At 39.9% G+C, this 27,456-nt stretch overlaps 1 protein-coding gene across 2 annotated transcripts in view; it reads left to right on the plus strand.

The window, feature by feature from the left end:
• The window catches only part of FBXW8 (F-box and WD repeat domain containing 8), a 51,550-nt gene that overhangs the window by 14,881 nt on the left and 9,213 nt on the right, over positions 1-27,456 (plus strand). For both annotated transcript variants that reach the window (XM_074921285.1, XM_074921286.1), the window contains exons 5-7: positions 8,867-9,024; positions 16,677-16,873; positions 18,381-18,590. In XM_074921285.1, the coding sequence (XP_074777386.1) occupies positions 8,867-9,024; positions 16,677-16,873; positions 18,381-18,590 (565 nt within the window). The remainder of the gene's footprint in view (positions 1-8,866; positions 9,025-16,676; positions 16,874-18,380; positions 18,591-27,456) is intronic.

Raw genomic sequence — 27,456 nt, forward strand, 5'->3', positions numbered from 1 at the left:
TGTTAGTGAAAAGCTTACACAAATGGAGATTTAAGGGCATGCCTCTGCTGTGCCACAGAGACAAATCCAGCAGGTGCTGCGTGGAGTCCCTGCACCTCTCACAGACTAAGCTGGGAGTCAGCCCCTGGTTCTTCAGTTTACATTTTAACTTCAGACATTTTTCTCTTTCCCCCAGTAAGTACTGTCTTCATTCCTAGAGATGTTACATCCTTGAGTTAGGGCTAGTGAGATTCATCTGCTCACAGATTTAGAGTGCCTCTAAATCAACAGATTAACACTTCCTTCCCTTCCAGGGTGGAGCACACCTGGTGCAGATGGTATTCCTCCAGGTGATGTTTGATAAAGGCAATGAGAAGCAGAAGAACTTTCTAAATATCCTGTGTAGTTAGAGGAATCATCCGTTACACAGATAGTGATACATCTTGATTCTCTCATACTGAGAAACTAAATGCACTGAAATAATTTTCATAGAGTTGCCTTTGTTCTGAAGGAGTCTTATGGGAGTTACAATTTAAAAACTGCAGTGCTTTTGAACATTTTGGGCCTTTCAGTTTAAGTCATTATAAGCCACATACAGACATATAAGTAGCTGCTACTATATGGTAGTTTTCTTTGTTCTCTAGGATCACCTCCCACTCTGCTTTCCTCTTGCTTAAAGGTGACCTGCAAATGACTTCTTAAAAAAAATGGGCTTGCCGCTCTTTTTAGCTTCATAATGATGTGTGAAACTAGCCCGAAAGGCTTGAAAACACTTTTCTGCACTTTTAAAAACTTCATGTCAACTCTCATCTAATTTGGTTTTTTTGCTATAGGGCTTGTGGGTTATTCTCAAGGTATTTATTATTAGCTCTTGCATCTTAATTCAGTGTGCAGACCTGAGGAAACCAAAATATTAATTAGTAATGAAAATGAATAAAAGTTAACAAACTGAAGTCTTAAACAGCCTGGATAAACCCCTGTCTTACTTAATTGCTTAAATTTCTTTTCTGTAATAGCACAACTTTGATAGGTTTCTCCCTCCCCTCCCAGTGACTGAGAGATTTAAAACAAAGCAGTGAGGAGAAGGTAAAAATACTTGCCTTTTTCCTTCAACCTTCCCCAAACCTTTTGTTCTCTTCGCTCATTCTCATCATTGTTAAGAAGCAATAAGTGTCAGACCTTCTTTTTCTCAAGTGAGTCACCTTTAGGAGGGTTGAAAACAAGATGACATCATGAGTTCAGAGGGGTCAGATGACAAACTACGGGAGTTAGGTAAGGTTGTGTTAAGTGACAAGCATGTTGGCTTCTCTGTCATCTCGTGAAAAAGAGCCTTTCAGGTGAAACCGATAGTAGAAGCTTGATACTGATTCTTTGTGAAAGATGCTTTTCCAGCCTGCCTGGCCATTAAACTATTGGTTTACCTGTAGGGTTTGCTGGATGCAGGGGAACACATTTCTGCAGTGAGATGCGCTGTGTGCGTAGTGATGCCCAGTATTCTGAAGTCACAGTCATTATTTTTGAGCTTGTAAAGCCTGGTTTTCTACTGAGACCAGACAAACTAGAAGGATGCTTCTTTCTAGTAAAATTCTTGAACACTTCATTTTCACTGTTTTGTAGCCTATTAGCCTCTGGGCTGTTGCCATCAGTGCCTGGAGTTCAGGTGATACTTTTCCTCTCTGTTTGTGGTGTGTTGCAGTTTGTGTTCCTTCCAACATGTAAAACTATCAATTTACATCATCTTCAAATGGTGTTTTCTTGCCTGTATCTGAAACTGGGGCTATTGTTTTATTTGTTGCATTATGTTTGTCCTTTGTGAAATAATAGGGCTGATGGACCAGATCCTTCCCAAATTGCATCATAATTCCTCTTGAATTCTTTTGAAGATTTTTTTTTTTTTTCCTTCCTGCCATGGCAGTAGCCTTAGGCAGTACCCACAGTAATATGTTTCTTTGGTCAGAGCAGCTGGTTTAATTTATGGACTTGGACTGGAACCTTGATTTAAATGACGGGAGATTCTGGGCCTTAAAGAAATTACTAGAGACAATTTGTTTTTCTCTAACTTCTAGGTTTTTAAAGTCTTCATTAAAATGTTTTGCCTACCATTTAACCCTTTGGCTTGCTTCTGTTCCCTTAGTATGACATTTGCACATACTTAGAATTAATAGGAAGGTGAAGCACACAGAAGTACTTAAGATGGCAAAATGTTTTATTTTGTTACAGAAACAGTGTTAAGCTGCAGAAGAACTGCACGCTATTTCCAGCAGCTTAACCCACTTTCTAGAGCTATGATTTCCTAAATAAGGCCTTAAGAATGATGGTATATGCTTTCCATGGCTCAGTTTCTATGAGTGGTCCACAGATGGATGTGGGTTGATGAGTTGCAAAGGCAAGTTCCCAGCAGAAGAGTTTGGGAACCGATCATAGGGATGCTCAGAATGTATTTCCTACATGTTAAATCTTAAAGTGTTTCTAGATCCATTTTTGTAGAAGTTAGTCACTTTTTTCATAGCTGCACTTGTGTATCAGGCAACCCGTAATCATGTTCGGATGAAATCAGGGATGTTGCTTTTCTACTTCTTGTTCTTCCACCAGTGTTAGAATTGTTTCAGATGCTGGTTTTGGTTTACCTCCATCTGTATTTTCTTGTATTTTATGATGTAGCTTTCTGCCACACTATTTAATCTACGTATCTTCTTTGTTTCATTTGTTGGTGGTTTTTTTTGTCATTGTATTCTATTTATATGCCTTTCTGCCATATAAAGTAGTTCTTCACTCTGATGTTGCTGTTTGTTTTTACCGAATCCTTCCCTTAAGAAATCCCTTAGCCAAGCTACCTGTTGGAGATATATATACATAGTGGCAACATCTATGTCTCCAACTGTAAGTGAGTACACAGGAAGGCTTGGGAACTTTTACCTCTTTCATCCAGCCTTGCTCAGTGAGGCATCTAACACTGTGGCAAATGTATCTAAGCAGTCCATCATTATCCCTCACTTCAGAGAAGAGCTGTGGGTCTTAATGTCGAGTACGAAGAAGGTAATAGTCTGTTTAATATCAGTTGTGATTGAGGTATGTTGCAACTTTCAGTGTTTTTGATGAAGAGGATTTTTGAAATTGAACATTATGAATTACCGCTGTTGTACTTGAGCCTTATAGCGAAGATGAAGCTTAGGAGGAATTTGAACCAACTTAAAAAGGCATTTGGACTTGGGTTTGCATGTTTAATTGGACCTTATTCTTAAGCCTACTGGAGGGGGGGGTCACTGAATAGATACGATATGAAGGACTGGTTAGTTGTTTTTGGTGGATGAAAGGTCTGAGATGCTTGTTGCAGCAAGACTATGAAAAATACTCATTATTTTACTTGCTTATCAACAGGCACCCGTTTCAACAGAGCTATTGCTAGAGATTGTTACTTGAGCAAAATTCCTGCTGACTTCAATAAAATGCATTGACATTGTAAGGACTTCATAATAAGATCTTTTGAGTATTAACAGATGGTCACTGACTGCCTGAAACAAAGTTGTTGGGGTTTTTTTTTGTTTTGTTGATCACCACAGGTATCTGGAAACTGAACAGACTTTGCCTTCTGGAAATCAAACCTGACTGTGAAACAAAGTTTTTCCTTTCTCCTTCCTTTTTATTTTCTTGCTACAAATTCTTTAGAGAAAATACGGAAAATGTAGACTGATTTGTGAAGCATCTTGTCAGGAGTCTTTGGTGTTCAGACCAACTTAGTGTAGTTAGACTTGCCCTGGAGAGGTGTGCTTGAGGCAGCTGACAAAATGGACTGACACCAGCATCCTGCCTGTTTGAAGAGAAACCCAGTGACAGTCTGGTTGACCTGCTTGTTTGAAGTGAAATTCTGCAGTGCCAGCAGTAAGCAAGCCATCAAGGAAAGCAGTTTGTCTTTGCTGCTGCCATGGACTGAATGAGTGGAGTCTCAACTGTTTTGAAAATGTTCCTGTTAACAGTTTTTCTTTTGTGTATTTGTCAGTTTATATATTAGTTGCAGTTGTACTTTGCACAAACACTAATTAGACAGCCATCAACACTCAGGGCCAAAGGCTTACTAACAATGCAACTGTGATAGCAGTGTCTTAATTGGTTGAGTATAATTGTCATTAGGCAACGATAAAGACATCTGGGGCTCTGGAGAGAGATCAGCCTCCCCCTCCTCCTCTTCCCCAAATTTGTTCTGGCTATTGCTATCCAACACGGTTGAGCTTTTTCAGATGAGATTCTGTGTTTTGACCAGTTTCCTGATGTTTTTCTCCTTATGAAATCGTCTGCCTCTTCAGCACCACTTCATTAGAGCGATGCCCAGCCTCCATCTCTGCTTCCTCCCACATGTGCCCTGCACTTCACCACCTGCTTCCCAGCCATCGTGGGACATGAGCAGCTTTTAACCCCCAGCTCCTTCTCCTTCAGACTTCTGCTCTCACTCATGAGAGGGCACAAGGAAATTGTTCATCTCATGACATTACTGCCAATAAAAAGTAGTTGAAATGCTTTTGATTAGTAAGTAGGTTTGTAGATACCATATGAATTTAATTTTTTTCAGTTTCTCTATACCATATGCATTCCACCCATTGTTGCTCCATTTCAGCAGGTTTTTTATGCATATTTGTAAAGCTTAAGCTGAATTTGCAGACTAATTTTTACAAATGTATACAGATCTGTCCAGAGTTACAGAAGTGGCTTGTCAAGGAGAAGTATAGCTAGAAAAATACAGCTCTTGTCTTTCTTCTGCTGCTACTTCTGTGTAGATGCTGAAGTGTTCAGAAGAACAAGTGTAAAGTGAAATGCAAGTCCATCAGAGAAGTTCAGTTACTTGGTGGAGAGTCTCTGTTGAGCGCTAAGAGAAGGGTGACTGTGCCCATTGAATAGGGAGAGAAGCACACAGACCCGGAGCTGAACACCAGGCGCTGTGTGGATGTAACACCTTGGAAGGTGTCAGGGCAGGGCGTTATCTGGAGAGGGAGAAACTTGGGGATGTAAGCAACAGTCTTCTTGTTGCTCCCTGTTGTGCTCAGGCAAGCAAGACTTTGAACAGCCTTTCTGAATGAAGTAAATCAGGTATGGTCTCTCAGAATTTGTAGGTTTTGGGGTTGGTGGTGAAGGTTTTTTGTGCAAGTGACTTACGTTAGATGTTAGGAATATTTACCTGCCACTGCAATAATCATCTCATTATACCCACCAGGGGAAAAAAAGCAGCTGTTGGTATTATAGCAAATGGAATGTATTCATTGTTATATTAAACAGAAAGGGGTTTTTTGTTTGTTTTTACTCCAGCAGAAAGCTATGTGGGCTTTTCATAGCCATCTTGATAGGAAAATCAGTAACTGAATGAGTTTGGAGGACTGTGCCTGTTCTAGGGCAGAAGACTTAAATCTAGGGTTCTTTCAGTAGCTGCTAATCCAAACTAAATTTTCACGGTGAAGTGTAAAAAGTTGTTGTGGTAGGAAATTAATAGAAATACTGAAGTTATCTAGAAATCGGTTCTGTGAAGTGCAGCTTGTTCTTCTCTTCAGCCAATCTATATTGATATGGCAGATTTGCCAATTATCTGCAATAAAGCAGCCTTTTTATTTTTTTACAGCAAGGCAATGCTTTAATAGTTTAAAAGCCTTTTGTTGTGGTTACAAATTGAAAGTGTGTTGCTCTTTACAATAGCATTAAAAGCAGGGAGTTGAACCATTAAATTTTTTAGTTCTGAATTGGATTCATCTGTGTTTGAAATTCTTCCAGTTCAGTTCTGGTACAGGCTCAGTGTATGCTGGAAATGGGCACGCAGTGGTGATGGCCAGCGGAGCGTGTTGTCAGCTGAGGAGATGGTTTATATCTCCCATTTCCCCATGTTGGTTTCCTGCCCATACCTGGACCTCCACTTATGTTTCCAGCATGCTCTTGTAACATCTCTCCAAGTCTTTTAGGTTTGCCGCATGGGACTGATTGGTTGTTATGCTGCACTGGGAAGGATGAGTGGTGCTGAGTGAGAAATGGGGGTAGGAGAGATACGGGAGCTATGGGGACAAAATGATGCCTTACTCCCCTCCTCTGCCTGATGTGCGTAAAACACTTGTCCTATCTTGCAGTGCACTGCTGGGATTTCTGGACAGACACACGTGACGGTAGGGTGTGGTGGGTGCTTGCAGGGTTCTGGCCCACACAGTGCTCCCCGTTCTCTGTCATGACAGAACTGGGATGAGCACTACGGCCAGGATCCTCTTACAGATTGTTCTGTAGTATCTGAACCCACTAGAGCATACCTGAGGTAACACGTAACAAGCTCGTGTGTTCAACAGGTCCTTGCTAGGGGTGGGAGAGCAGCATGGCTTCATGGGAGAGAAGAGAGAGCTCTTCCACATGTATCTATTGTCACTGGAGAGGAAGGGAGTGAGGATGAGGAGGCTACAGGGTGGTCAGATGCAGAGCCTACCAAGTAGAGACAGTTCTTGCGTTTAACAGATCCCAGCACAAACACATCAGATTTTGAATCAAATTTGTTTCAGATTGACAGTGTTCCAATTCTGGTTCTGTTCCAGTTTGAGCTTAGCTGTAGAGGGGTGGTTCAGGTTCTTCTTCAGGAACAAAGAATGGTTCAAACTAAATTTTGACTTGGTTGAATTCTGAGAAAATTTCAGCACTTCTTGTGGTACTGCGATGTTGGATCTTTAATTCCAAGATTGCAGTCCATGTTATTTTTTTTATGGATGGTAGCGTGTCTTGAGCCCTGGATCATTTGTGTTTCATGCTGTGTAGAAAAAACAGAAGCCATGCACTCAGAGAATGAGCCATCCCTCTGTGTCTTCTCTATTCCTGTTGTTCAGTTTTCTCCGTCTATTAGTCTTTCTTTTTACATTCCTAGTCTGGACTATTTGAGAGTGAGTATGTATATGTGCTAGGAGGAGATGCTGTTCTTCATCACTTATATTTTGTCACTTAGTTCTGTCAATTCTATCAGTTTTTTATGTCTCCCTTGAAACTCACTTTTAGGGTCATTCGGTGACAGGAGAATTTTGGCTTCACCCTTTGGAGTAATCTGCTTTTCTGCAGTTAGGAGAAGCTTGAAAACATAACCCAACCAACCTAAATATAAAGGGAAACAAAAAGCAGCTCAAAATTAAAATGTTTCCAAAATACCAGTGTCTCTTGTTGAAGGGGACTGCACTTCACCTGGCCCATTGTGGTTTGTGTCTAAATTTTAAAATGTATCCAAAATGAGCACCTTTCAGTTTTGTAAACTGAATATATTTGTGGTGGGCTAATCTAAAGGGCTTGTTCAATCCAACATGAAACATTTTGCTTTGCTTTGGGGAAGCTTCTTTCTTGATCTGTTCTTCTTAAATAGTGCTGCTGTAAATTGGAAATGAAAGCAGGATTTAGAGAGGGATCTGGGCCTCATCTGTAGAAAGAAAAGGGAGAAGTGCTATCCCATCCTATTCCTTCATTTTCTTCTGTTTTACCATGTAAAGAACTGAAGAGGAAGCCAGATGACAAGGACACCATTCTCTCTTCCCAATTCAGTGCAGAGAATTAATGGTGCATCTCTTTCTAACTTGACAGATTTCACTGCCCCCTCAGGCACTTTAATTAGTTTTATAAAGTGGAGCATTTTCACTCAGGTATTGGGAGTAATCTACTCCTGAGTACCTGTAACCCCGTTGCATGGTACTCCTCAAAGAACTGGGTAACCTGAGTCCAAGTCCAATATCTTCTAAACCTTTATTAAGCAGTTTCCTTCAGCTCCTTTGTAAATAACTATTTTCTTCTTTTCCTCATGAACATAGGACAGCCAGATTTCAAACTAGTAGACCTTTGATGCTTACAAGAATCATTCTTTTGAAATCCTTTTCTCCCAGAAGTCAGGATGTAACAACAAAGCTGACAGAGCAGGAATTTTCCAGCAGAATCCAAGTCTTAGCTATGGCAGTGAAAGACATCTGAGACTGTTTGTTTGACTGTGTGTGTGTTAATTGTCACAGTTCTATCAAAATATCTTAAATAATTATTGAACTATTCCAAGTAGCTATTGAACTATGTTCTTTGACCAGTTGTAGAGGGAGCTTCTCTACTTTGCCTGCAATATTGTTTTTCAATAGTGTGTTGATTGGCACAGCATAGTTTGTGTTGCTTACTGTGTAACATCCTTCATTCATTTAAATATATTCAGTATTACCTGAGAAGTTTAGTTTTATTTTTTTTAATTTTCTTACTGGCAAACTATAGTTTGATGTTAAACTATAGTTACTCTGATGTTTCAATGAGTCTTCTGCAAAGAAGGCAGCACTGCCTTAATTCTAATTAAAACAATTGTATTAATGAATTAGTCTTCAGAGATGTAGGCAAATCTGATCTGTTGATGAGGCATTAAGAAGTTCCTATAAAGAGCGGTAGGCTGGATGGGGTATGTGTGTGAGTGCTTGTATGTACGTACATAAATCCTCTGATTAAACAGCCTCTGCTTGGCACAACCACAATCACCAATTTTTAAAGACCGAAAAGAAACAGTTTGAAGTTTTGCCATGATGTAATTTAGACTTGTTAGTGATTACCTTTTTTCCCTTGAGCCTGTCTCTCCTTGCATTCTACTTCTAAATCTATAGTTGATAATCTATGGGAGCTCAATCGTGTTGTTGTTGTAGCTCCAATTTACCTCCCTGCCTTAGTAGACTTGATGGTACGTTCAGTAAATGGGAATAAAACGAGGAAAGTTGATGGGCTTGTGCGCAGAATGTGTAAACAGAGTGTGTAAACAGGAGGAGAATCAGTCTAGGAGCTGTAAATGCTTTTAGGTTTTAAGATACTTTCTGGTTTTTCCTCCCTTTTCCTGCAGCTACCTCTTTTAGGATGTTTTGAGATGAATAATAGCCCTCTTTTCCAGATACACTTCGGGAGAAGTGAGGTTGTGGGACACTCGCACCTGGGACTACACAGCCCCCATCCTGGAACCAGTGCATGGTCCTGGTGATGCTGGACCTCGGCCACATGTCTCCTTTGTGAGGATAAACAGCTCTCTGGCTGTAGCAGCTTACGAGGACGGTAAGTAACCACAACTCTCCTCCCTATTTAAAAAAAAAAAAAAAAAAAGCTTTACAAAAATGAAGCAGCTGTGCTCAGCTTTTTGTGTGTCTGTAATCCTGTATACACACACACATGCACACACTTGCTTTTTATGTGAGAAAGTTGGCCAATAACCCTAAATGCATTAGGAGGCATTGGAACATAGCAGCCATTAAAACTGATGTTTAATTCCTACTGGAACTGCTACACAAAGCTTGAGTGCCAGGCTGTAGTCCAGCCAAACTATCTTAAGCAAATAACTTGTTTTGCTATAAAAATATTAAATATTCTTCCACCAGCCTTCTCTGTCCAAAACTCCCTTGGGGTGCTGTGAAGTTTTGTTATGGGAATAGTGGTAAACTTGCATGTCTGATTAATCTGCGTCCTCTCTTGCTTTTGGCATAGTGTATGGATGCACAATTTCTTAACTGAAGTACTGGTTTACAGTGGTGGGTTATTATATACTTCGATACAGAGAAATAAAAACTGTGACCTAATATTTAATGAACCCCTAATAAAATCCTGATTATATGCATTGTTTTAAATAGATGTTTATAGAATGGGCAACAAGAGCCATAGACCAACTGTACATCTACTGGATGTGGGAGCAGCAATTAAAAGTCAGGTTTGGACAGTGCTGGCCAGTTGGGATCCTAGGCTGAGTTGCTCAGGCAGAACTCTACTCCTGTCATCTTTCTTTAAAATGTATGATTTGATACTTAAAAACCTCTCCTTGGGTATGAATAAAGAGCATTTTCAAAGTTAGGGAGCTTTGTACACATACTGTCTTTGATCCTGGCATTTCTGCACATGAAAACAAAATCGAAGATGGCTAATCCAAACAAAATTTCTAACCCATATTTTTTATTTTAGAAGTAAATAAAATGCTTAATATGTGAAAACAAGTGTTTTAAGGTGGCCAACATCCTTAGCTGTTTTTCTATATCATGCTAGAATGGTTTTCTGTGGCCAAAAATAGTTGATAGGCAACGTTTTCTGACAACAGCAAGTCTGGTATTACAGAATACTCATTAATATTATTTACCCGAGTCATAGGAAATTATAACACAGTGATAGTTTTTAGGGTTGGCTTTTTGTCCAGTGTGCTAAACAATGACTAGCAGAGGGTCTTTTGTTTGTTTTCTAGTCTCCCACTGGCTAATCTAATAATTTGTCTATGGGGGGGTGGGGGGGTTGTCATATTCCTCATCGTCAGTCCTCTGTGTGCCGTGACTAAACTAGTTTGCGTAAAGCTTGGCGTCTTTTATTCTTTTGGGTAGAAATTTTAATGGGCTCTGTGATATGGCAGTTACTCTGATTTGAGAAGCGTGGTCAGAATAGATTAGGTTCAGTGTGAATAGGGTATTACAAAGACTGATTTTAGAAATGTTTACTCACTGGAATCTGAAAGTATATATTTACTGTTTGGTGGAGAGAATTATTTTAAACTTGGGGGGATGTGAAAGGATGACTTTGAAGCTAATGTGTTTGATTGTTCTTTGTTGTACTTTTCCAGCTCCCTTTTCTCTTTGTTTGTAAGTTTGACTAACACAGAGAAACCATCTGCTAGTGTTGGAGGTGGTGCTGTCAGGCAAAGAGTCTAGACTTCTCTGTCGAATCCCTGGCTAGCAGACTCGTTCAGATAACATCAGTTTCTCCCAGTTCAACAGAGCTCACGCGGCGATGTCCTTGGCACCCGATCACAGGGAAGAACTAACAGGCAGATTCTGCTCGTGCCGTGCCTGCCTTACAGCGCTGTTTTGCTGGTTTGGTAGTAGCAAATGCTTCCCAAGGCATATGAAATATAGCAAGGAGAAAGATTTGTCTTACTGGGATGCCTGCATCCAAAGTGAATTGTAACTCCATGATGGCACTAAAGAAAAATTGAATTGTGACTTCTGGTGACTGTTTCCAACAGTGTTAGCCTCTGAGAAACAAGCAGCAAGGAGAGGTAAATGAGAGAAAAATGTATGGGGAGAAAATGAAGTTCCTTCCGCCTATGCCAACACTCAGTGGGGGCACTGTATGTACACCTGGGGCAACAGGACTTGGCAACTTGATCCACAGTTGTGATTTTTGAATTCCAACCCACTGGCCTCATATTTCTTCTGCCTTGTTTCCTATTGTCAGCACTGGCAGTCCTCCAGTTTGATTTTACCACTAATTGTGTTGCACGTTACCGAACTGAAATGAATCAAATCAAAATGCTTTTCCTGGAGCATTAGATAAAGCAGGCGAGGGTTCTGGGTAATGAGCAGATGCTGCTAATGCAGGGACAGTAGAGGCCTTGCCAGGACTCCATCTGCTCCATGCTTGCCTGGCTTTGGCTATGAGCCACAGCTTTTGGGAAACAGCAGTCTACTTTAGCCATCACTCTCCCCCTCCCGCCCTCCGGAGTCTCATAATTTGACTTAAAAACAATGTGCTGCAACAAGAGAACATACTACTTTTTTTTTTTTTCTTCATACTTGTGTAGGCATGGCAGGGGGATGCTGCACGGCTGCTGTTCATGGTAGTGCTTTGAGACCCATTGGGAACAGTTAGTGGTACTTCACAAGTTGCAGAGCAGCAACGTGGAGCAAAGGAAGGTGGTTTCTGCAGGGATCAGAAGGGCTCTTGCTTGTTGGCAGGCTCCAGGAAGGGAATTTTGGCAACACTACTTTCTGGGACTGGAAATCTGCTGTCTTGTCCATTCTGATGCCCTTAAAGCTGCTTGCAGGTATTGTCCCTTCTGTACTCTCTTTGCAAAGACAGAAATGGAGTAATGTGTTTGGTGCCTTCCTCCAAGTGCCAGGACATGCTGTAAGGTAGCCAGAGCAAGGAAACAGACTGGCTGGAAGAAAGGAAAAAGTTTTTGAAGAAAACAGCATGTAGCAGGTGGTAGTGTATTATTCCCGTCAGATACATACAGGTGGCTGAGGATGCAAAACTCTTGAGTAAATGACGTGTGATTTCACATCACGGTCAGGGAATTCTGCCTCTTGAGTCCCCAGGCTGGGAGCAAAATACAGACTTTCTTGTCTGTGCCTTTTCTGAGGGACTGTACAGGGATGATGTCATTTGGAAATCTCTGTAAGAGTGGTAGGGATAAAACCTGACATTTGGTGGAAACTGATGCGGTAATGGTAATGTAAAGGCACAACTCTTACAACTAAGGTCTAGACTCTCGCTGTTTAGTGTGATACGTAGCTTGCTGTACCCACTGAAAGCTGAGAAACACCATTGCAGTGAAAATGAAATGTAAAATTTTAGTTAATGAACACCAACTCTCCATTAAGGTTAAATTGGCTGTATATTGGTGGTCCCTCTGACTGGAAATGTTTTTTGGGAGAAACTTGAAATTCAAGAGAAGTCTTAAGACTGTAGGCTGGTGCTCATTTCCACCAATATATTTCATGTACTGTTTGTACTTCATAGAAGTATGATGTTATCTGAAAATTATAAGGAAATAAATTAATGTGCCCAGCTTGGAGGAAAGAAATAAATGTAGGAATTCTTTTCAAAAGGTGAAAAAGAATCAAGATAGAAGTGTCAAGACTGTGACCCACAAATAGGGAAAACATCTTGTAGATGATGGGAATTAAGCAGCTTCTGGCCTTCCCACACAATTGTGTTTAGAAGCTGAAGTGAATGAGCATGAAAACCGTGAGCATGTCCAGATTCCCTGCTCTAACATATGCAAAATTCTGTCTTTTTGTTCCAATAACACACATGTAGATTGCTTTACATCTTCTCTGAAGCTGACAGCAACTGCTAGCTGTATCATCCTAACACAGAAGAGCTGATGTAATGCGTCATTAGGATTTGAGTGTAGGATCTTCCACACCAAAACACAGCCTGCCCTCTGCTTAGCACAAGGGTAGGAGGAGTGGGCAGCTGTCCTGTCCTCTGCTGTGGCTACTAGCTCTTAGAAGGAGCTGCGACATGCTGCGTTACGCTGGCAAACACAGCCAGTAGAATATTCACAAATGTGATTTAACATTTTTTGCCTCTGTGTTTTCCCTGCTACAGGATTAGAATATTTTATAAGAGAAGATATACCTTTTTTTATTTGTGGCAAATGTGTTGCCTTTTATATCAGAGAGAAACCTATTGAAAACATGTCAAATCCAGCTGCTTTTGCAGGATGTCTTTTGTGCTCCCAGCTGCAAAGAGGGGACTATACTAGAGACAGGCACTGTTAATGGAGAACAGCTTCCAGCCATTCACCTTTGATATAGCAAGAGATGTGTAAGACTGGCTGATGCTTCCTAAAATTGGAGTATAGTCAGGATCGGCAGTGCATAATAGTCTCATGGTTAATGTTTTATCCAAATACCTTACAATCTAGAGTGAATTGCAATAAATGGACCTTTCATCAGGCCACATTTCAACAGTATATTGGGTTAGAAGTTACAAACCTGAATTCTTGGTGCAATCCAGGCTGAAGTGATAAACAAGACTGGTCCAGTGATTGTAATGTCAGGTGTCAGCAATTATACCATCTTCATCAGCTTCTTGCACTTAACTCATTTCCTTGAGCCAAGATGAAATATAAGCAAGCTGTAAAGCCTAAATCGGTTTGAGGAGTTATTGTTAGTTCAGTTCAAATAATCACGATCGTGGTGTAGATTTTAGCATGCTGTGAAAGTATTGCTTATAATTCTGATTTAATGTTTTGAACACTTTTGAGACTGTGGTATTCAAAAAAAAAAAAAAGATAACTGTATGCTTGCAACCTTAACTTCACCTTAAAGATATTGCTTTGGAAATGAAGTACTGGTCACTGCTGGAGGCAGGAAGATAGACTATATAAAGTAGTGATCTCATCTGCACTGGTAAATCTTATCCCTAATTTTTTTTATGTTGCCATACTAATAACTTTTAACAGTAATGGTGGCTTTTTTTTGGCCTTACACAAACATGATTGACTGTTGCAAAGGCTTGCACACTAATAAATACATTTTGCTGTTCTTGCAGTGAAATACAGAATATTCTGAGTAGCACTTTTAGACCTAATGGTAGCTTTACCTATTGATAAACACAGTGGAGTGTTTGGTTTTTCTGTGTAGAACTTGAAAATGTTTTCTTGCTGTCATGCATGAATGCATATACCTTTTTTTGACAGTAGTGCATTTCCACAGAAGGTCCTTGCATGCAGTGATCGACGTTTCTGACTGATAGCAAGTAACAAATGATGGAGGATGTACATACAGACTTGTACACTCTTTTGGAGGAGGCGGGAAGCAAGCGGGACAAGCAATACTTTTGCAAGCAACTATTTGTTCATCCTAATAAAAGAAAATGGTATTTTTCTTGCTCTTTGCATTCCTTTTGAAATCTTTTTACTCCTTATATTGTGTTCCTTCATTAAACATATGTTAATTTATGACCTTACAAGTCACTTGTGTTTTTGATATTACCAGGGATGTTTTCACACCATATTGTGCATCAGATGTTACACACACTGCATTTTCCTGTTAAAATTTGTAGACACTTAGAACATATTTTCCTACTGAACATCTAGTAAAAAAGTACCTGTCTCAAATTGATTGTACTATTGCATAAGCCATTCTCACTGTCTTCTCTTCTTATAATGTTTGAGATGTGATAATAATAATAATAGTGGCTTTGTCCAGATTTAGACATCGGAACTCTGAGTTCTGGATTTCCCAATTTTCTCACATGGTCAGAAGAGGGTTCTTCGACATGAGGTTTTTTTGGTATTTTGCAGAACTTTCATACTTTAATATACTCTGCTAAAAACAGTGGAATGCTCATCACAGAGATGTGTAAACAAAGACTTTGCTTGAAAGCAGATCAGCTTCCTTTCCCCCATCACAAAAGTGGTCTTCAATTGGGGGTAAATGTTCTCCAAAAAAAGTTGAAAATACTCCTGCCTGGAGGATCTTGGCAGCAATATTCATCTTCTGATGAAAAAGTCCAGTTCTAACATCCGTGATCTGATATCACTACAGTCTTTTACCATTGATGTTTGTGTGTTTGCTTGTTTAAATCAGATGTCCTGGAGTTGACACTTCACCTATTCCCTTTGTTTTAGTTTGGACGCCTGTGAAGGCACAGAAGTGCTGCTGCTAAGCTTTCGTGAGGGCCAGACCAGGCTGCAGAGGGAATTGTAGCCTGTGCTGCCCATTTGTATTTGTTAACTTGTTTTAAATGTAAGTGTGTGTGATGCAAGCTAGCATTCTGTTTTTCAAAACCAGTTCAGCAGTTATTTACCTTTTAAGCAATTAACATAATTACCATTATGCTAAGAAGTAATTTTGGGAAGTTCTGCTCTGAGCCCTTATGACTCCATCGGGACAGTTTTAGTCGGGACTTATCTTTTTGATGGAAGCCTAATTGCAGTTTTGGCTTTGTGTAAACAAACAGAGGCGGCTAATTGTTTAGGCAAATAGCAGATTAATTTAAATATGCATCCCTAATAAAACAAAAATGGTCCCCATTATGGTTCTCATTCCCATGGCGAGGAATATAAATATTCAGTGGGAGTGCCATTAGACAGGGATCTTAAGGATTATCTGCATTATTTCACATTGGTAGCACTTTCCAGATACCAAATAATCTTTACAAAAGCAAACATAAATCAATTTAAACTCATTTAGATACCATTTCACTATGTGCAGTTTCATTACCACACTCTTGCTTCACCTCCTTTGGGACATGGGAGGAGTGTTTGCAGACTGGCATTGGTGCCCGTCCACAGCTGTCTGTCAGAGCTTTTATGTCTCCTTTTGAAGGAATAGCTACCATTAATCATTTCATCATTAATGGCCGTGCTCAAGTAGAAGGAAGGCTTCTCCAGCCCTGTCTATCACATCTGAAGATTGCTTCTCCGTTAATTCAGTGCAAAGGTGGCCCAGAAGTCTCCAATTCCGTCTGGCCCTTCTGTTCTGTAATATGCTCCTGATTGCTTCAGGTTGTTCTTATTCAGATTATTGCTTTAATGTACCCTGCTTTTAAATTGAGTATCAGTGATCTGTGCAGGGGGAAGAAATGCAATTGCAAATGTATTGTCCTGTATTGTTTGGGATTTGTATTATTTAGCTTTTTGAACTCTTCTGCATTTTCTGTTTTTCCAGAGCATCGGGATTAGGAGCTTTGCTGCTGGTTGTAAACTGTTAAGAATGGTATTAAAATCCCTGACCTGATTGCTGTGTGTGCAGAGCTTCAGATTCTTTGCTTTAAAACTTTTCTGTGTGCAGTGGAGTGACTTAAATGTGAATGTGGGCTCTTCCTCACTATTTGTTGTGGTAATTGCGGGCAAGTATATAGTAGGAGAAGAATTTAGTATCAGTTTAAGTCTCATCTTCTCCAAACATGGAAATGTGAGAGAAATCAAGGAGTCTTCCTCAAGGTTAGATACCAATGCTATCTGAAAGTCAAAAATTGGGAATTAATTAGAGAACAACAGAGCCTCTAATGCCAGAGCACATAATTTTGGAAGGTTTCCTCTGAACATCGTAGGTGATGCTGTGCAGCATCCTGAAGTTCTGGTTTCCTGCCCTACAGTCTCTTCTGTATGTTAACTTTTTCCATTAGAATGCTTTTAAGCTTACATCTTTAACCAATCTTTTAAAGTTTTGTTAAATTCAAAGATAACACATAGTGATTCTTTTTTTTGCATGCAGGAACCGTTAGCATTTGGAACCTGATGTTCGGGCGGGAGCCAATCCATCATTACCAGCACAATCAGAGGATACAGGCTTTAGCTCTTGGTTCAGAGGGTGCAACAGTAGCAACAGCATCTGGCTTTGAGGTCAAAGTGGAAAGCCCTAATGACAGAGGATTCTGGCAAACCACAGAAACATTTGAAATCCAGAAATTGGTGAGTCTCCAGGCTACTCAGCTTCTTTCTTGGAGCTCCTGATCCACTAATTATTTTTGGTACAGTTGAGAGGAATCTTATAAAAATCTTACAAGAGTGTTGTCTGAACTAGATAACAGCTTTTCCAGGTAGAGGCTATGATTTTGAAGCAGGTTAATGGATGAGCCTTTCATCACTGAAGAGCAAGGGTGAAATGCTGGCTTAAGCTACAAGTGAAAATGAATAGAAGTCCATATGGTGCAGGAGGTTGGCTGTTTTTAATTATTTTTTTGTCAACATTAAACTAAGTTGGCTCATTTTGTAAATCAGTTTTCTCGCATAGAATTGGAGCTAAAACTCAAGGTCTCATTCCAGATCAACGCTATCTGATTAATTCTGAGGCAGGATATTGCAGACGAGCTAATAGTACCACTTGTGAAGCTGTAACTAGTTGTGCAGCTTCTTCAGGTTGCACCTTCTGTCACTGAAGTTTTGAGACTATTTTAATTAAAAAGCAAAAGCTGTCCTATTCTCTGAAGTTTTATTATGTGTCGGAGTATCAACATTTTTTCTGAAAGGGGAAGGAAATGCATAGGGATAACTTGAGTCTTGCAGCTTCTCTCCTATTGTAGGAAGCTGACTGCACAGCTAAGGGGTGTGAAGTTGTGATTTAAACCACTCCTGATTAATCCCCTCTATAAAAGCTAAGTCAGTCTCGCAGTGCTTAAATAAACAAACTCCCCAAACATTTTAAGAGGTTTCCAAGTAAAAATGTTAAAACACCACCGCACACTCCATTATAGTTGGATCCATTTTACTCTTGCATCTTGCTGTGAAATGTCAGTTTGTCACGTGTGAAAGACAGTCAGGACAGCACACTCTTTTCTAAGGTTGGGTTAGAAATCAGCTGTGGTGTTAAAGAGTTTAAACCCTTCCCACAGTGAGACTTTTCAGCAGCATCTTAACCATTTACTGAAATGGTAAGAGCAATGGTATTCCACTCTTGTGACAGAGGATAGGGGAGCTGATATTTGGGCTGTCCTAGAGTCATGCGATGACTTTTCTGTTAATTTAGGGTGTATATATATGTGATTGCAGGGTAGGCATCAACTATTTCATATTAGTTGCATGAATGTGTTGTCTCTTCTGGCTCACTGTATTCACATTCTAGCCACGATACTTGCTTTATGTGCTTTAACCTTATGGCTTTCTGTCCTTCATGTGAATGAACCCATTAAGACTCGCTCCTTTCTTTGACGTGACATTTTGGTTTATTCTGTTGTAATGTGTTGTGATTATTTTTTTTTAATGGGCTCATTCTAAAGACTGTGAGCTAGATTTCATCATAGGAGCTAAGCTTGCAAAAGTTCAGAAATAAAATTGATACTCGGTCTTTGAAATAATCCATAATTAGGATGATTCCAGATAGCAGATAACCACATCAGTAGCTTGTTCAGTTTAGCGTGTGTCAGTAGCGATGTCAAAGAATTTTTGGATGTAATAAAAATTTAAAGTCTGCTTTTTTTAGGTCAACTTCCTTAATCTGGTTCCAGATGTTACGGGGAGTCCAGTGACAGTAGCAGCTGCAGAAGATGTCGTTTATCTCCTGAAAGCAGAAGATCCTGGCAAAATTCTCCATTCTGTCTATGGTCAGCCTGTTACATGCCTTGATGTATCTGCTCATGAAGCAGCCTTTGGGGTCAAAACCTTTGGCTGGTTATTGAATGAGCCCAACCAGGTACTGAAAATTTTTTTTGTAAGATTTTTATACCTTCATAGATAACAAAGGAAAAAAGGGTTAATGCTACGGACCATTTCCTTCCCCACTAGTCAGCATTTGACAGTAAAGGGAAAACATTCTTTTAATGCAATAATCTGATTCTTCTATTAGTGTTCTGGTGGGCTGAAGTAAGGGATTATTGTTCAGCTAACTGGGCTCAGTGTAGATACTTGGCATTCTCTGCTCCTCCGCGAGTCCCAGCTCCTTGGGATGTATGTTGTGTCAGTGGCCCCCTAGGGGGACGCACCTCAAAAAACACTAAAACCCTCAGCCTTTCTGATGAGGGCATCCTGAGCAGTGTGTCAAGCCTTGTACATGCAAATATGCAATCTTAAGAGGATGCTTCTTTTTTTTTTTTGTGCACTTGACTATTTGAACTAAGTTACTTCCAATTGGGTGAGGATGGTGTGATTGTGGTATTAAAGGAAGCTAAGTGGTAATTATAGTTTTGAAGCCCCCTGTGACACAGTCTGCTGCTTTCATCAGCACATTTTAGCAGTGGCATTGTCTATCAAAACTGGACTGTTTTTGTAATCCAGCTGAAGACTCATGGCTGAGGCACACTTCTAATGCAGCTCGTCTCAAACTTCTCTGCTTGCAGGAGGGGCTCTCTGGGGTTTGCAGACCCAAATAAGTAGCATAAATAATTTGTACCTGGGGGGGCTCAGAATCCTACCTGAGATCTCAGGGAGCAGCCAGCTCCTGGGCACAGCCCTCTCTAAGGCAGGGACCAAACTGCAAAACAACCTGTTTCCAGATGCCTTAAGACGAGTTTCTCTCCCTTTCCTGCATCTTGTCTAGCTTTTCCACGCCCTAATTTCATTCCATTTTTTGTGGTTATACTTCAGGCATGTGATGGGCTATCAGCAATGAGGGAAGCAGAGTGCTTCAGGCAGGTGGAGAAAGAAACAGGAGGTGAGCACCCAGATGAAAGCAGCTGTGGTCAGTAGTGTATAAATGCAGCATTTTCTTTGGCAAGTGACTGGAACAGGAAAGCTTTATTTAGGACTACCTCTGTGTTAGGAACAAATGTGTCCAGCTGCATCTAATTTCCCCTTAAAATTCACGTTCACTAGGGAAATGCTGAGGCCACCATAAATACCTCTAGGGTTGAGAGATGCTGCGAGGCCATGGTGTCTTTATTAATTCCTTTGCTGCCCTAATCCAATTCTTTTCCCTACAGAGGTGGGAGGTTAGAAGGTAAAATTGCCTCATTCGGGGGCATTATATCGGTGATCGCCTTTGTGCCTCTTAAAGGAATAGAGAAATCTACTTAGGCCCCCGAGCATCACTCTGTAAAGCTGGACATATTTCCTAATTTAGTTCTGAACTATTTGGCATTTGATGGCAGATTGTATTAAGCAGTGCATCAGTGCGCATCCTAATCAGGGAGATGGGACTGAAGTCGTCCAGACGGCTGGGGTGTGTTTGACAAGGACGCTCGCTTGGCATTGCTGCACCAGCTGACATCACGCCGGAAATTAATTACTAATGTCTATTATGATAATTATTCGCCTCGCGCAGACGTGAAGGGACTTCGCATTGGCTGATTACACTGGTCACAAGTTGACAATCTGTCTTTAAGAGAGCTTTCAGTCTCAGGAATATAATGATGAAGAATTCCAGCCCTGTTTGCTGCTGGCTGTGTTGCTGTAGTGGGAAAGCTGTATTTCTTCTCAGTTTGAGTTTTTGGTTTTGTTTTTCCTGAGGGATAGTTTTTTCTTTAGTGTGAGCTCACAGTCCTAATGCTACTGCCTAGTAACCTGCTTTCTGATGAAAATATACTTAAGAAAAACATCCTTTTCCCTCTCTGTTTTTTAATCGTCTAATTTTAACCAAATTTGACAGTAGAGATCTGAGGCATAAATTTTGTGGGAACTTTTATGTCGGAGAGGAGAAAAACATCAAATCTGTGGCATAAACCTACTGTTAGATGACAGACGTCTGTGCAGGAGAGAGGGAAGAATATAAATGCTTCATCTGTGAGAAGTTCAACTTTCACTTTATTAAGCATTAGATAACCCAAGTATGATGCTGTTTCTTGAAAATTCATCTGTTTAGTGCTGCTGGAGCTCTTTGTTTTATGTTAAGCTAAGAGAAATTTCTTTAGTAAGGGTTATTTCAGCTGTATTAACATGGAACATACCGTTTTCCTTAAATTCCAGATTTTTGAAATACTGAGATCTGCATTCCCATCTAGACTCCTATGTGGCTAATAATACAGACCAGATAATGAACCACAGGGAAGAAAAACCCTAACCCTGGCGTTCCCTTTCAACCTAAAGTGATGCTTGTGATATGCAGTGGACATGCCTCAAAGGATGGTGTCTAGCAAATAACATATTACCCTGTGTCATGAGGTTTGGAGACCTGTGGTTTCAATGCTGCAGCAGCAGCACAAAGTCTTGGCATTCACGTGTTTGAATTCTGGGTTTGAGCACTGTATGTAAAATTAAATCCATTGATTTAAACTAGAGCTGGCTTTGGTCTTCCCCATGTCAGGATATAAACCTCTTAAACCAGTAGCGCTATAGCTGTCAGGATTAACATCATCTGATTTCTGATGCAATTATCTTGCTGATTGTAGGATCTGACTGAAGCTTTTCTCATAGTTGGTATATTTATAAGATTCCCTTGCTGTCAAGTCTGGTCTACTGTATCTTCAGGTGAGCTCTCTCCTGCTTGTGGATTATTTCTGTGAAATTTATAGGTGCTTCATTCTCAGGGACAGGGGTGGGGGTGGACAACAAACCCAAACTTTCTCCTGTGTTTAAAATTTAGTTGATATGTTTTAATGTATTCAACAGTTGTTGGTGATAGAAGATAATCAACAGGGGAGGATGTGGGGGTTTTTTTCCACCAAAGAAACTTCATCTAGTACGCAAGAGAACTTTACTTTAAACTCATGCAGCTGTTATGTGCATTACAAAGCGTGGTTCAGAGCATGTCTGGTTTTGGTTGCTTTGTGCACAGACTTGTAGATGAGGAAGAGAGGAGTGAAGGGAGGACAGTAATGATTTTAGAGCCTCCAACTTAGAAACAGAAAGCTAGATATGTTCAGATGTCTTAGGAGTTGTTTGTTATGCTGCCACTTTTTCATCTGTTTTGACCTGGTGATTGGCTTGTCCTTGATGAGGGACATTCAACATCACCTGTCTCTTCTCATCAGCGGTTGCAATACTGCATAGTTTTGCTCCTGTATTTAATGTTTCCATGGAGTTCTTCAACTGCTTGCTAATGTGTGTGTATCCAGTAAAATTAACCACTTGAAATGGATGTTACGAACTAATAGTAAGTGGAAAAACAAATTTTAAATTATCTTTTAAATTTCATTTCACGCTTTACAGTCTCTTGGATGATGCTTTTAGGTCATAGCTGCTTTATATAAGCTGTTACATCTGTCTTGCACCTTATTTCAACTAAATTCCTCCTCCTTGTTAACTGATAAGCTTGCATTATCTTCTCTGGTGTTGTAATGGTTCCAGTTCTTGTGGAGTTTGAAAGACTTCAAATTTTTTTATCTTGATTCTTCATGTTTAAAAAATGTGGGGTTTTTTCCAGTGGTCCTAGTAAGTAGTCCAGTTCTCAATCTTTATGAACTCTTGTTTTCAGACTTGTAGAAGGGTAGGTCTTACTGGTGACTGAATTTGTACATATGGGACTTGCCCAAATATTTCTCTTCAGGGACCTGTAGGACTGTAGAGTGTTAGCAGATCTTGGAAGGTGAAAGGTATTTTAAATACCTTTTTATTTAGAAACTCTTTGGTACCCTGGAGGGACAGAACTCTTTCTGAGGATCTGAACTGTATAACTTTTTATAAGTCAGGCACTGCAAGAAATAGTCAGCAGAGAGACCAGAAGTTTTCCTTGCCTAAATTTTTCATGGTGGATTGATGAACCTCTCTCTTGCCGAAAAGGAACAATTGTCCATCTTGTTTTTTCTGTGTTTGTAAATGACCAGAAATAATTTTGCAAATTAAAAGATCCCTTTTGTATTGGCTTATTGGCTAATGTTAATGACATTCTGCTCTTTTTTTTTTTTTTTCTCCCCCCATTTGTACATTAATGTGAATACCTCAAAATTGGCACAGCTGCTTAGGTAGGTGTTTCAGGTTTTGAAAATATAGCTGCTAGTATGTGCCATGCGTATTCAAGGCAATAACCTATGAAACCGAGAGAATTCATTCAGTTTTTAAGAATTACCTTGCTTTCCTTTTCCCTGTCCTGTCCTTGGTTAGGGAAAATGTGTGTCTGGGCTAGGGCTTGGTTTTTTAGTGAGTGGGTGGTTCAGTGAGTAAACATAATAACCTTTCATCTTCTGGGTACCTGAACTCTATCATCAGTCTTCAGCCACAAGTCAAGTGAGTCTGGTGACCTCATTCCCAGTCCTAGCAGACATCTGTCCACATCACCAGCCCGTCAAGGCTGGCAGTGGCCCTGCCGCTGGCAGCGCGGGCTGGGGCAGTGTCCAGCGCTGGAACAGCAAGGGTTGCAGGTGTGTTGGCAGAACCACGTTGCCGAAGCTTGCCCGCCGTCTGCCCGCACAACGCTTGGCTCTACTTCTTGCTACCAGCTTGGAGTCTTACTTTTTAACTCCAGTCAAATGAAAACTTAAAAGGAAAAACCCAACTGTGCTTGTCTTTAGCTTCATGTTTAACTTTTACGGCAGGTGTAGGTATTTGGAGGACCAGGCTGTGTGTATGGCTGGCTTTTTTTGCTGCTGGATTTGCTGCAAGCTGTTTTGAGTCTGTTATTTTTGCTATCCTCTGTGTGGGTCTTAAAGCATTGCTTAAGACTGCTTGGTGCAGCTCAGTGCATGCAAAATAAGAGTTCTCATTTGCCAGCATAAAGTCACCTTTAGGATGGCATGAAAGTCAATTTTCCACATGCTCGGAGAAACGCTTGTTACCAGCTTTACACAATGACTTATATCTGGCAAGAACTTGCAAAATAGTCTCTCTGGCTGATTGTCAAAAATTACATCATATTGGAGTAAACTGCTTTTAAATCAAACATCCATTATTCATGTATATTAACTGCTTTTTTTTTTTTTTTTACTGGCTGTTTTGTGTATGATTTACTCTTTTTCTTTCTCTCTGATTTTCTGTCTGTCTCCCTCAGCTGCTCCTTTTAAATCTTAGCTCATCTTTAAATTTATGGAGCCAAAACACTTATCTCTGTGTACAAGTATCAATATGCTGACCTTGCATTTGTTAATAGTCAAATTTTTTTATTGTTGTTGCAGTGTTATGTGCCATGTTTACAGTAGGCAATTCAGTACATTTACATGGGGAAACGTTGCCCCTGAGGCTTGTAAACTTTGAAAATACTTTTTTCCACATCCCTTTAGAAATAAAATTCAAACTTACAGCAGTGTGTGCCTTATGTTGTACTTAAATTTGATTACTTCTGCTGCAAATGCATATGAAATAACCTTACCACTTTTGTAGATACCCTTTGCATTTGAATGGTTTTGATCTGAGCAAAACCTAGATCCCTTTTTTATTTCTGGTGGACTTGAAATGTCATGACCCTTTCTTTTGTTGGCAATATTAATGTGTATTTAGGCAATATTTTTTCCTACTTGGCAGAGGGATGGGCAGAAGGAAAGGGGAAGAAACATAATCTGAAAATAAATGTAAATTCTGTTCCAAATTTTGATGCTTGTTCCTCTGCCTCTCAGGTTTTATTATTTTGATCCTCTGTCTCTAAAATGACAGTTAGAAACCTCTATCCTAGACAGTTCTTTCTGAGAAAGTGGTTCTTTAATGTATTCTGTGTTATTCAGTAAGGAAAAGGATGTAGGTTTTGAGTGTGGTTTTACAGTATACTTTTGCTAGTATTTATGATACTCTGTTCAATACTTTATCTAAATAAGAACAGAATATACTGTATATACGGAGTGTTTCACCCAATTCTGAGAGACAGCTCAGTTTTTACTAGCTGTGCGATGTGGTAACTTTTGACAAGAAGCAGAAATGCTATTGCAGAGGGGAACTAGCTGTTTCACAAAGCAGTTGTCTGCTGGCTTTTGGCCAGGACAGTGGGTTGAACACCCCTGCTCTTGTTGAAAGTACCATGGGCTCTTTGATAACAAGTGCTTGGGGATTTGTTGTTTTAATGTTCCATCCAAAAAAGACATCTCCAACGATGCAGGATCCCAAAACACCTGCTGGGGTATTGGACATGCATGGAAGAGTTCCATCAACAGCATTTCCTTCAGTTCCTTGGTTTTTCTTGGAAGTATCTCAACCAGAGCACATCGACCACGCTTGACCTCACTTAGCTGCAAGATGTAACAAAGCTCACAGCTTAGCTATTCTGGCTACAGAGTTTAATTCTCTGTGAATTAATTTAGTCTTCTTTCTTGAGTTCTTGGACAACATTTAAAGAGAGTTCCTGTACCCACTGCTCTGCAGTTCCGTGAAGTACAGTAACTTTTCCTTTCTTCCTCTGCCTAGTGTCTTATGAATTTGCCAGCTTCTCAGCGCATCTATCTGAGAACAGTGACCACAGGTTGAGACTTGCCCAACTGGCACAGTAAAGAGGGAAATTAGTCTAATGCACTGTCTTAACAAAAGAGAGAGTATGAGCTTGAATAATTAATACCACTAGTCTGTGGCAATCGGATAAAATGAAGTCCCATTTGCTCAGCCTTATTAAAAGAGAGAGAGAGAGGGAGAGATGGTAAAGGTCGTTAAGGGACTTGTAACATGGAAAGAATCGCCTCTGAGATGGATAATGTGTTTTCTAATCTCTGTGGTCTTTAACTAAACATAATGGTAAAGGTACTCTGGCTATTTCTGGCTTGTTGAATTATTAAGCATTCTGGGAGATTGCTTGGCTCTTATCCAATAATTTAGACTTTTTCATTTGAACAATGTTAATAGGTAACACTTTTTATATTGTGTGTTAGATCCTGATACATCTGCATGGACTATTTAATGCTTTTCCTCCCTTGTGTTGCTCAAGTCCCACTGGGGGAAGGGATGCTCGTTAGTGTGTTATCCCAGGGTACTTCATTTCACACCCAAATGCTCTGGGTTCACTTACCTTCAGTTCAGTACCTATTAGGTCACGGGTCTTGGGTGTCCATTATAGGATTATAAATATCTTTAAAAGGGTAATCCCTTTGCAGTGTGCATTATAGGATTATAAACCTCCTAAAGATCTTATGCTTTATCTGCCCTTTAACATACAGGCCCTTATTTCAAGTCCCTATTGACCAGGTATTTCCATTCTTTCTCCTTGGCCTTTGTGAAGAAAATCCTTGTTGCGTTGGGATATTATGGGAGAGCTCATCACAACTGTTCTAGCAACTTCAAAATTGTCATCAGCATACTTTTAAAACCCCTGTCTTCGAGAAATTATTATTCAGACTTAAAAAAGCATTCTGAGTTCTTTTTGTTTCTTTACCTATCAGTTTGTCAGGATAAGGTTTTGAAATTTGTTTGCAAACCATAAAATTGCTCAAGACAGAATTTGAATTTAAAGATAGGTAAAAGGTGGAAACTGAAAATGACAAAGAGAATCTTTCTTCCAATGATAGGGCTAATTGGCTAGAAATACAGGTGCATTATAAAAACAAAACAAAACAAAACAAACAAAAACCAGCACAACAGTCTTTAAAAGAGTGGAGACTGATATGAGAAGAGAAGGAATTGGAGGGGGTAGGAGAAGATGAAAGACAGCTTTTCTTCCAGTTTTGTGGATCTGAACCTTTATTTTTTTTTACAGATTCTCTTTCTTAGATATAAAGACTTTAAATTGGTGGCCATCTGCAAGTTATGTGAGGAGGAATAAATAATTTTTCAGCTGGTGCTGCCTACATAGGAGAATTGCCATAGCTCTGAATTTGAGACTGCAAGCAGGAGAACCTGTAATATATAGTGCTCCCATCTAAAACAGGGGAATCTTTAACTGCTATGTGGAAGCAATTTTTCATTATAGTCTTTCATGGCCATATCTGAATTTTCAAGTGTGTATCATATGTTTATAAGATAGATGGGAACAGTGGTCATTTAGATAAATTAATAGTTTATGGATGTTCACTTTAAGTATTAGCCCCAGGGGACTTCGGAGAAAGCAGCGTTTGGCCCTCTCCTCTCCAGAGTTTTAATGTACAGCTGGGAAGGGCTGGTTCAGAGGCTCAACTGGGAGCTGGAAGACGTTGTTGTTGACCCGATCATTTATTGTTCATAAGTTGAATTCAGAAGTTTATTGACTCTGTCTTTTGTTCAAAACTTTCCAAGGAGGAATTTGGTTGCCAGGCACAATATTAATTTCCTTTGCACTGAAAACTCTGCAAAGTACCTTTGCCAGAATGTCATTATCTCTGGGTTTGGTTAGTGAGCTGTTGGAAGCTGTGCTGCAAGTGAGAACAGACTGTAAATTGGTCTTTACCTTGAAGACTAACGTTTTCCTGCTGTTTGTAGCAACTTTTTTGTAGGTATGGAAGTTTGATTTTTTTAGCAACTTTTGTCTCCTGAGTGTTCCTGCAAGGGTAGTCTTCCTTGCTTTACAGAGCTTGGGTAAAATTGCTTTGAGTTTTTTGGGTCTTAAGGATGAAAAATTGCATGCTAAAGAGTGGTATTTGAGGCACATAGCTTCACAAAGACAAGGCTGGGAGAGGGAACTAGTTGGGAGATTACAAATATTGAGAAAGTAGGGTATGAATATGTTGATTCTAATAGGGAGCTGATAATATGTCTGAATAAAACCATGCCTGCTTTTTAGTTGGGAGAAATAGCAGATGGAGGAAACCTGCAAATTCTCTGCCTTTCTTTGCAGTATTCCTAGAGATTATTAAAGTTCGACTTTTGTT

This window comes from Athene noctua, chromosome 17 (assembly GCF_965140245.1).
Source record: "Athene noctua chromosome 17, bAthNoc1.hap1.1, whole genome shotgun sequence".
Lineage (NCBI taxonomy): Eukaryota > Metazoa > Chordata > Aves > Strigiformes > Strigidae > Athene > Athene noctua.